Source organism: Typopeltis vanoorti, chromosome 22 (assembly GCF_054136105.1).
Source record: "Typopeltis vanoorti isolate ZY-2024b chromosome 22, IOZ_Tvanoo_1.0, whole genome shotgun sequence".
NCBI lineage: Eukaryota > Metazoa > Arthropoda > Arachnida > Uropygi > Thelyphonidae > Typopeltis > Typopeltis vanoorti.
The window spans coordinates 10586100-10598198 of NC_143570.1; the positions used below are offsets into that span (position 1 = coordinate 10586100).

Below are 12099 nucleotides of genomic sequence, written 5' to 3' on the forward strand. Positions count from 1 at the left end.
GTACATCAGAAAAGATAGCCAAAGTACTGATGAAACATGGCCTTCGCACCACCTTCAAATCTCATGTTAAACTAGCAACTCTGATCCACTCACCTAAGGATAAATTTCACCCTCTAGCACACCTTGGAGCGTATGAAGTTCCCCGTGAGTGTGACTTGGCCTACTACGGGCAAACAGGAAGATCAGTTAACATCCGCCTGGAAGAACATAAAAATATATTCACTGCTATTACTATAGCAAGTCAGGTCTAGCAGACCATGCATTGGATATCCCTTCACACAGGATTAGATCGAAGAAAACGAATGTGCTATTTAGGAGTCATTATAGATCTGAAGAATTATTTGAGTCAGCCATGGCTTTGAAGAAATTTCCTAACCTAAACAAATATGGTTGCATTAATTTGCCCAAAATTTGGAAGACTGTTATTGTAAGAGCAACTCCCACATAGCTGTAATTTTTTTTTTATATTAGAGGACACCAAAATAGGACTTTAGATCGTTTGTCCATTACAACTGTATTGTTTCCCTTACTCACTGTCACGTATACTAGCTGTGTTGTGCTCTGATGATGCTGATTTGAAATTCAGCGAAATATAAGCAGTTAATAAAATATCTTTTGATAAAATTGTTTGGCATTATTAATACCATTAAAAATAAGTCATGATTATTAATAATAATAATTTTTAAGACCTCCTGATAGGTGTGAAGTAAGCAAATTACATGTTGAGAGTTTTTACGTCACAAGCATTAATGGAAAAGAAGAATAAAACATTACACAATTTTAGATATGCAGACAATATGGTTTGTAAAGAACACGTGTATTGCACCAGTTCTTTTTAATCCCCATAGGTTAGGTTAGGTTAATCCTCATTTTTAATCCCTATTTTCCATGTTCTTGGCAAAGTCTTCCAATGACAAAAGTCATGGGAAGACTTTGAGCACAAGCTGATTTATTTGCCAGGAACTTTTGATACGCTTTCTTCTTTTCCTTCACTGCCTCTTTAACTTCCTGTGTCCACCATGGAGTTCTGATTTTTCTATCCTTACAGACAACCTCACCACATGCCTCTCTAGCTGAATCGATCAGAGTTTTCTTCAAGCTTGCCACTGAATCTCCAAGGTTTGGTTCCTGTTCTCAAACTCTTTCATTTTTACTTCAATAATCATTGTGTATTTTAGTCTACAGTTCACATCTGAGAGCTGCTCGACTTTTATTCACTTTAAAACTTTCTTACATGTTATTCTTTTCAGTACAAAATTCAATTTTATCCTGCTCAAGACTAAATAGTGATCACTTCCGATTTCAAATCCTCTGTACACTCTGGTGTCCTGCACCAGGGAGAAAACATCACTATCAACAATAACATAGTCAATGAGACTTTTCTTATTCCTTGCCTCTTCTCTCCATGTGAATTTGTGCACATTTTTATGTTGGAACATGGTGTTAGTAATAACCAGTCCATGTCCTGAGCAGAAATCCAACAGGTATTTGCCATTATTATTAGCTTTGCTCTTTTCTCCAAATTTTCCCAAAATATTTTTGTATGTCTCACAATATTTTCCTACTCTGCTATTTAGATCCCCAACAAGGACCAACTTTTCCTTTTTCATTGTGTCAGTTGCTTTTTCTAAAGCCTCAAAAAATTCCTCCACTTCTACCTTAGTAGAAACTTCTATGGGACCATAGGCACAAATAAGTCTCATTGTCCAGTTCCCCATTCTGATATTTGCCCATATCACTCTACTTGAGACTGCTCGCCATTCAAGAAGATTATCCTCGTATTTAATGTTGAATACTATGACTACTCCTGTTTTTCCTTGATTGTCATTGCCTGAATATAACATTTTGTATTTATTGCTCAGAAAAAAACTAGGATCAGAAGATGGTGGAGAGGATTCAGAGACAAGTTACCAAGCTAGTGAGAAGTCTGCAGAATGTTTCTTATGCAGATAGATTGCAAGTGTGGCTTGCAGAGTTTAGCTGACAGGCAGAGGAGAGGGGACATAACAAAAACTTCAATGCATAGAAAAACTTGTGTTCACAGTACGTGTTATTTATTTTCACTATACTGATGACAACACAGAATGATAAGAAAATAATATTTATTAACTTATTTGCTGTTATTTTGTTGATATTATATCCAGAATCCTCAGAGCACAAAAGCAGTTTGTGACAGTATGCAAAACAACAATTTGGTATAACAGTGAGACTAGTATAAAAAATTGTAATGGATAACACGAGGAACTAAAGTCCTATGTTGGAAAAAGAGAGAGAAAACAAATTCTGCCATCGATATGTGGCCTCAGACATTGTGTATGAGAAAGCAAAAGGGGAAGGGGATATTATGAACATTGAGTGCTGCTATATGCATGTTATGCTTGTTTCTATTTGCTGAAAGCTGTAAATGATTTATTGATAGATTCAAGGTTTGTGCTGTTGAAGTTGTAACAGTATTTATGGCCAGAACAGGTAAATACTAAAGCAGCTCATATTAGCATTTTGAGTAATCTTATTCCATGCAAATTTAGTTGACATCTTCCCTCATATTAATTAGATCTTAAAATGACTGTTTCTCAGATTTCTGGTAAATTTATACAACCATACTTCTTGAGGTTTGGAGTATGTTTTAAGACTTCTGTTGATTCCAAAAACAATCTCTCTGACTTATAATGACTTATGTGTAGCACTTTTGTTTTCTTCCATTTGATCCTGTGTGAAAGGGTATCCAAGGCATGATCTGCTACATCCGGCATGCCATAACGATAGTGCTGGATGTATATTTTCACCAAGGCAGATGTCAACAGTTCTTCCTGTCTGTCCATAGTAAGCCCAGTCACAAAAACAGGGCACTTCATAAACTCCTGGAAGTGATAAAGAAGAGAGTTTATCCTTTGGTTAAAGGAAAGCCATATACTCTTGAAGAAATAATAGAAAGTGAAAAAATAAGTCTACCCTCTATAAAAATAATAATAGAGTCAGCTATGAAAAAGGATAGTAATCCAATTTTATGGAATATTCTACGTATTAATAATACAGTGCAATGGAGGATTGCTGAGATGGCAAATGTCCAAACAACAGTAAATTCAAAGCTGAAAGAGATTATACGTTTGCAATGCAATTAGATGAGTCAAACCATTTGGAAGTGTAAATATTTTAATGTCATTTGTAAGGTATTACAGTAAAAGTAAAAATGCAGCAATGATGAATTCCTTTTTTGCTAATCAATTAGTATTCATTCAATTTTTTTAATATGCATTGCAAATCACAACTGGATACCATTTCGAAAAAACTTGTTTAAAATATATTAACTTGAACCTTATTGCTCTTGGGGGTCTTTGTTCTTACTGAACAAAGATTTTACTTAGGGTTCTCTGACCAAGAAGTTTGGGAATCCTGCTTAATACCAATAACATCAATCAGAAATATGTATATATACAGTGGGTCACAGTGCATACTTATGTATACACTGCAACGGCCAGGCCAATCTTTAACCCACAGGACATATAGGGGAAAAGGAGTTCTGCAGTCCAAAGGATGTGATGATGATATTACTACTACTAATAATAATAATGTTGATCTTCCTGAATTTAAAAAAAAGGTCAAGTTAGTTACTGAAACATGCAAGCTTCAAGACACTGCAGGATGTTACTTTGTAATTTTTTAAAGATTGGTAATCCTCCCCTCTACCTCCATGACACACACACACACACACAGCTCAGTTCAGTGTTTAATCATGTGGTGTTACATGTGCTGTGTTCAAGTGTAGAATTATGCAAATTCCCATGTTAGTACTCTGATCAGCCACTAACATTAGCCTGACCTCTGTCAAAGGAAAAAAAAAATTTTTGTCTTCTCAACCACTTGTATCATCTGCCTAGGTCTTGGTCTTCTTCTCCATCTTTCCTGCAATTCTTGCAAAGAACTCTTGTTTTGGTAACATTCCCTCTCCGATTCTATTTAAACGACAATGCCACCTGAGATTAGCTCTGCTAACACATTTCTGAATGCTGACAATATCAAATTCTTTCCTAATATCCTCATTTTTAATATGATACTACCATTGATGTTATCTATTCACTCTGATATTTCTCAGATTTTCTCACAACTCAGATATGAGTTCTGAGAAAGATATCAAGGTACCCAAGTCCTTGATCAAATACTTTATTTCTAATCCAGCTCTCAGATTCACATGTTAAAACTGGCTTGAACACTGTTATATACAGCTAGTTTAGTGTTTCACCAGATTTCTCTCTTATTCCATGTAAGTGTATCAAGTTGACATCCTACCATATCAGCTTTGCTAATTTCATTGTCTATTTCTATCCTCATCGCAATTATCTCCCGAGTTGTAATTGCAACTTTTGCTATGTTACCTTTGAACTTCAAATTCCTATCCACCATTAAGCCAAGATAAATAGCCTCATCACTTTCTTGTAGCATAACCCCACTAATATAATATGCTGCTGGAAATCTCATCATGCCAAAGTGCATAACTTTATACTTACTAACATTAAAATAACAGCCATTTTCGTTTGCCCAAATTTCCAGCCTATTCAAATCATTTTGTAAGTGCTGGATATCAATAGCATCTCTGACTGCCCTGCCTAGCTTCGCATCATCAGCAAACAATTGCACATCTCAAGTTAGACCCTTCCTAATGTCATCCAGTTTTTGATGACTTTTTTTTTTTTAACTTCAAGTATTCATATGTATATTGCATTCCTGTTGAGTGTTTTCTACCACTGTGATGTCACTGCTTGTTTCATTTAGCAACCTTTCAAAGTAATTACTCCATACACATCTAGAATATTTTTATATTAGTTTTCATACTCACCTTTGTCACCTGATTCATTTTTATAGTACTCTTTCCTCCATTTCTAAGCTTTTTCAATAGTATCCAGGATATTTTGCCAACTGTCTGATATTTATTTTCTATGTTCTTACCAAAGTCTTCCCACTATTGTTTAGCTAGTTTTTAAATGGTGCTTCTCTTTCTTACTGTTTTCTCTGTATTATCCAAAGGTACAAGCTGACTTACTTGCCAGGAACTCTTGATATGCTTTCTTCTTTTTCTTCGCTACCTCTTCAAGTACCTCAGTCCACCATGGAGTTCTGATTTTTTCTTTCCTTGCAGATAAGAAGAAAAGATAAAAAAAGAGATTAAACAATAAAGAGTAATAATTAAGTACATAAATAAGGGGAACTACATCAATCACTGTTGGTTAGGATCTAGTTCTATACAGGCCTTTAAGTTCTGTTTATTGTCTGGGGACCAATGGTTAAATCCTGATCTATATTTCTTTTCTTTCTCATTTCTGTAGTCAATTTATGGTTACTTGTGTGAAAGCTGTTGGATAACAGAAGAACAAGACTACAGAACTCCTTTTGATGTGCTGTTTGTGTTCATTTCTTACTGGGATTGCATATCTTGTTTCCCTGGAGTGTAAGTTATAGTATTTTTGACTACAGAATACTACAAAAATAAAATATTAAGGCTGCATTTAAACCACCCACAAAATCAAAAATGTTTACTCCACACCTATAAGAATCCCCCCCCCCACTGTAGTTCACCCAGGTATATACCAAAAGCAATGAACCTGTAACTTTCTTGGTTTGGTTAGTCGAGTGGTTAGCTTATCTGCTCTCTAACCAACAGGATGCAGGTTCAAATCCCACCATGTGCATGGATTTCGGTGAATTTAGGTAAGAGATGAACTTCATTACACACAGTACAAGAGCTCCACATTGATGGAGACCTGAAGTGGCTTGAAAAAGTTCCGTGTTTTGTATCTAGAACAGGGCTTCTGGACAACAGTTTAAAAAAAAAAAAAAAAAAAAAAAAAAAAAATAGAGATAGAGATAGAGATAATTAATAAATAAAAAAAAAGCAAAAATCCTTGCCTATCCAAATCGCTAACACATTATATATATAAAATTAATAATAAAAAAAAGGAAAAATCCTTGTTCACCAAAAGCACTAACATATAGGTTTACAACCAATGGTGAGCTATAAGGGGCTCATGCAAGCCTTTTCTTAAATTTTTCTCAAATTTGCAAGCCCCTTGTTCTTCTTGTTTAATAATCTTGTAGAAAATACCACCATGGAATGTATATGTGCTATTATAATTGCTACTTTAAATTCATATGGATTTTCTGATAAGTATATAAAAAATCATTTTATTGCATTTTGTTCTGATGGAGCTAGTGTAATGTTAGGAAACAAATCAGGTGTTGCAATCAAACTTCTACAAAAATTTTCCCACTGTTGTGATTTGGCATTGCGCTCATCGTTTACACTTAGCATTAGACGATTCAATAAAAAAACATTAAAGAAATAAACCATTTTGAAATATTTATGGATAAATTATATGCTTTTTATCATCAATCACCAAAAAATCAATGAGAATTAAATACAATTGCAAAAGACCTTGGTATCGAAATTTTAAAGATCGGCCGTGTGTTTGGACCACGATGGGCAGCTTGCAGTTTACGAATGGCTCTTGCTTTGTGGAGAAATTACCAAGCTTTATGCAAGCATTTTGCATCGAACGATAAATATAAGGACTTTTTAAACTGACTTCTCAATTTGGAATTTTTAAAAGATCTAGCATTAATGATTGATATCCCACAGGAATTATCATATCTGTCAGAAGCTCTACAAAGTCGCAATATAAGGACTAAGTTAGGCACTTTTTTTTTTTTTGCTCGACGATGCAAGCCCTTTGTTAAAATTTCCATAGCTCACCACTGTTTACAACCTTTTGTGAGTGGTAGCAACATAAAAAAAAAAAAAATCCCAATAAGAAAACAAAACATCAAATTCCTTAATTATGGAAAAACAGAAAAATGATTATGCATTTCAATGTGCTACAGAAATTATTGGAAAGGCATCCAAGTACTAACACTGTACCAAAAGTGGCAATCATCATCAATTTCCTGATATATACCCCCAAGGGGTGTTCAGGTTACTACGGCAAGCACTACATGATTAAGTTTAGATTATTATTAATCTTATATCCACAATTTTCATCCATTAGTCTATTACTTGTACACACTCCTATATTGCCATATCTAACATTTCCTTCTTCTAACAATCCCAATAAGAAAAGAATACAAACATCAAATTCCAAAAATTATGGAAAAATCAGGAAAATGATTATGCATTTCACTGTGCTACAGAACCTAACTGAATCAATCCACCTAGACCTTGGTCTTCCTCTGGGTCTCTTTCTTGCCATCTTGGCAACAAACACCTATTCTGCTAACCTTTCCTCATCTATTCTATTTAAGTGTTCATACCACTTTTGATTAGCTCTGCTGATACATTCTTGAATGCTAATAATGTCAAGTTCCTTTCAAATATCTTCATTTTTAATATGATTCTGCCATTGATGCCATCAGTTCACTCCCCTAATTTTTCTCATAACCCTCATATCTATGGTCTATAGTCTCTGATCAATGCTTTATTTCTAACCCAACACTGAGATCCATAACTTAAAACTGGTTCGAAAACAGTCATATATTGCTAGAGTAGTGTTCTGGCTAATTTCTCTCTTATTCCATATAAATTTATTCAGCTGGCTGCCCAACATACCAGCATTGCTTATTCTGTCCTATTTCCATATTTAACCTGCCATTTTGACTAAAACCTGTGCCTGAATAGCTAAATATTTTACTTCTATAGGATTACCATTCAGAATGCAGCTGAAGTTCTATGTTCCAGTCTATTTTCATAGTTTTGGTCTTTTTATTGCTGATTTTCTTACCAAATTTGTTAAAGCTGTTATTCGATTTAGTTAGAGAATTCTGGAGACTTGCACTAGATGTGTTTAGAAGTACATCATCATCATCTACATAAAGCAAAGAGCTAAGTTTGACATCTCCAATTCTAATATCAGGCCTAATGCCACTTTCTTTCATAATGTGATACATATAGATGATGAATAAGAGTAGAGATAATGCGCATCCTTGTCTTACCTCTGATTTTACATCAAACCATCTTCCCATATTTCCTTCAATTCTGACTGCTGACTGACAACTTAAATACAGACTACAGATATTTCCTTCAATTCTGAATGCTGACTGACAACTTAAATACAGACTACAGATTGCTCTGCATAATATTCCAGTGACCCCATATAATTGTAGTGTTTTGAAAAGCTTTTCTCTTTTTTTGTATAAACAAAAATTCAAAGTCTGACATGGTAATCCATCATAATCTCAATGGTGGACCTAAAAGTCTCAAAAATTTTGAACACCCACCTGCAACCACATAACATCTAGAGAAAGGAATAAGAGAAGAAGATAGTAGCACTCCCCTTATCAGCTGTTGTATATAAAAACCATGCAGAACAAAAATACAGATAAACATTTAACCAGTGGTTCACAATAAACAAAACTTAAAAATAACAGGGCTGAAAAGAAGTAAACTCTAACAAGTTCCATTTATTTATGTATTTAATTATTACTTTTTTATTATTAAATTTTTCATCTTTTTTTTTTTTCTCTCTCTCTCTTGCCTTTGCAAGAGGTCAGGCAGGAGTCAAAGCTCTGACCGCATCAATAATGATGAACCGGTAAACTTTGGCATTACTACTGAAGATCAAGGTCATTAATGTTGACATTGTTGCAAAGGTCAAAACGTGAAGTACATTATTTTAATTTAAAGTGCTCTAACATAGGAGTGTGTCTTCATAATTTTACACAATTGATGATCACATGCACAAGTAAAAAGAAAGATGTGTCATCGTTTTGTTGTTTATCTCTGCTACTGGCAGAAAGGAAATTCTGTTTATTTATACCATTACTTCTAATTATTTGTTTTTATTCAATTATTGAAAGCAGTCATTTACATCCATCTCCAGTTTAAAAAACTTTTTCTTTCTTTCCCTTTATTTTTTTTTTGAATTTCATTCACACCCAGAGAAGGCAGCAAACATATAGAATGAGTACAGAGCATGGATTAATGATTAAATCTGGAAAAGGTTACTCTAGCAAAACGTGGCTTCTTCAAAGTTTCTAATAAGCAAGGAAGTGGTCTCATGGGTCACTGGGGAAATGAAAATCATCTACCATTTAAAATACATATGTCTTATATTATCATTATGCGACACCTCTTAGGAATCCAACAACTCATCACAGGAATGCACTCCAAGCAACCCCCCCCCATCTCCACTATTTAATCCCTCACTTACAACAAACTGGTCTGGTTGGTTGAGTGTTTAGCATATCCACTTTCCAACAAACAGGCTGTGGATTTGTGAATGCATCTAGGTAAAGATGAATTTCATCGCAAGGTGTGAGACCATTGCCCTGCTTATTTTGAGCAGGAAAAGAAATCTTTAGCTTGACCATAGTACAAATGTATTATAGTTTACAAAAAAAAAAAAAGGCACCAGTCACCATCAACACATAACACAACCTACCACCTATTAAGATTTTTTTTTTTGCCTGCATACCTTTGGCTGATTTGCTTACATGTAAGATGAAAAACCCAGGTTTCATGTAGGAAGAAATTCTGCTACCTCCATATGAGACAGGCTAACTCCCTTAAACTGAAAAAAGCATATAACGATTTCTATGTCATCACAAGAATAATCAAAACTCTCAGGTCTTTTCCAATCAATATTTAATAACTGCATCTTGTACAGGGTGATCAAAAAAAAAAAAAAAAAGAAAACACACTTTGTGCTGTTGTAATTTTTTCTGGTGGTAATACTATGAATAGTGTGTTATATTCAAGGTGAATAAAGAGCAGTCGCAAATTTTCAGTTACTGTTTATAAAAGTGTAGACCAATGAAAAGATGAGAAAAATTCTAATGTATACTTTACTCCTATCATATAACAGACATAATATACAGGCGCCCTTACAAACATCATTATTCAACTTCTGACCAATTCATTTACTTCATCTAAGAAATATATACATAGGCATTTTAAAAAAATAAATAAAATAAAATAAAATAAATAAAACATAAAAAAAACATAATGAAGGTTTAGCAAGTCACAGGTTGGCTGCAATTTATAGTTCCTTAGCTAGCAATGTTTTAATGTTTGAAAATGTACATGCTCCTCGGAATGTCCAACAATATCACAACGTTAGACATTTGCATCCAACCTGCTACTTTCACTGTTTACACTACTAACATTCAACATAAATTACTCATATATATTAACATCCATTAGTCTTTATCGGTCTAAGACACCGAACATTTACTATTTTATGCTTAGAGAAAAATGAATCAAAATTTTTCTCGTGTTAAAATTAACTTTACCACTCAAGGAAATTATCTTGATTGTCAGTATCAAAAAAGCAGTGGAAAAATCAGCAATATGAAATTTACGCACTACATCTGTAAATTAAACACTTCTCCCTATTTTATATATATATATATATATTATTATAGTATATTATTATAGATCTGTAAATTAAACACCTCTATTTTATATATATACTGATATCCAGAATTAGGGTTACCAAGTAAGTTTTTAAAAAAATAAGCATACTACACTAAATTAATATCATAATAAGATATGTACCTTCATTTAGTGGGCAGTAACACATACTGGCGCAATCCTTTGGAAAATCCTAAGCATCTCTTTTCATGAATAAAAAAAAAAAACTGCGACACATTGCTACATACTATCTAGGCTTAGATTCGGTCGGCTATACGAAAGGATTTCCAAACTTTGGAAGTCTTAATCACTAGTCACAGGCGCTTTTAAAATTAGACACTCTAGTTCAAAATCACTAGATAACAAACACAATCGTTAGGATGCCGCTAGTTTTATAATAAGCTGGATAACATAACCAAAGTCAAATTATGAAAAAATACACATCACTTCTAAAAAGACAACATAATCGATGGTTACGCACTATCCTCATTTCCGAGAAAAAACAAAACAGCTACGAAAAACTCACGTGACCACAGAACAACAACTTCCACCACTAGTGGTAACATTGCCAAACATAATTACCAACAAAGTTTCACAAACTTCTACAATAAAATTTAAACCACAAAGCATTGAAGTCGAGTTTCAGGTGACTATTGATAAATGTCACTTTCCACGTTACTTTATATGCATAATATATTATTTTGTAGCACATTACTTTGATAACTCACAAATTGTTCAGTAAGCCGGTTATGTTTTAAAATAAAGCGACAAAAGCACGACATAGAAAGAAGGGATATAATTATAGTGTAATATTTCTGGAAAGGCAATGAAATGTCACACAATCACTTAGTTAAAATACGAAAGATAGAAAGAAACAGATCATATACAATTACAGAAGACTGACTTACTTATTGATATCCACGGGACAAGCCTCATAGATAGGGGTAGCAGGGGAGAGGGCTTCCACAAGATTCGTGGGACACTGCTATATCGCTTCCAAAATATCTCCACTTAGCACACAAATGAATGAGGAGACCCAGGGAATTTATGAAGATCCAAACAACTTAACAAAGTTGTGAAAAATAATTCACTATCACTTCAGAAGGATTTAGAATTCTAGAAAATGAGTGGTAACATAGATTCAAAGTCGACTTGTCCACTACCCTGGGAGATATTTCCCATGCAAGAGATTTTACATAGCACAGAGCATGGATAGAAAGTCAGTGAATAAATAGAAAAGGCAGTAATATTATTATTAATATTATTTGTACCAGCATCTAGATGTTAACTGCAAAAAAGCATTTATATATAAAATAAATAAAATCAGCTAACTTGTTTTATTTCCGTATAGGGATTAGGAGAAGCCGTTTTATATATGTTTCATAGCACATACATATAAAAGTTAAATCTACACTTGGCTCGTGACGGTATTGAAACAAAACCACAGCCATCCATAATCTTCCTCAGATAAGCTCTGCACAAGCTTCGAGGAAGAAAGCAGAAATGCCATTCAAACAAACAAAGCATAAGTTATACTTTGTTTTATACTATAAGTTATATAGTAAATATTATTATTATTATTATTATTATTATTATTATTATTATTATTATTATTGATAAAGAGAATAAAAATATAACAAAAAAAATTAGCGAATATGAAGAGTTTGTTAAATTTAATAATTCAAAAGTCGAAGAAGTCTTAC

At 33.6% G+C, this 12099-nt stretch overlaps 1 protein-coding gene across 5 annotated transcripts in view; it reads right to left on the bottom strand.

Moving 5' to 3' along the window:
• Stat92E (Signal transducer and transcription activator Stat92E) overlaps positions 1-10887 on the bottom strand; it is a 477065-nt gene extending 466178 nt beyond the window's left edge. For all 5 annotated transcript variants that reach the window (XM_090412268.1, XM_090412269.1, XM_090412266.1 and 2 more), the window contains exon 1: positions 10541-10887. In XM_090412268.1, the coding sequence (XP_090268394.1) occupies positions 10541-10546 (6 nt within the window). In that variant the 5' untranslated portion in view covers positions 10547-10887. The remainder of the gene's footprint in view (positions 1-10540) is intronic.
• Between the last annotated feature and the right edge of the window lie 1212 nt (positions 10888-12099).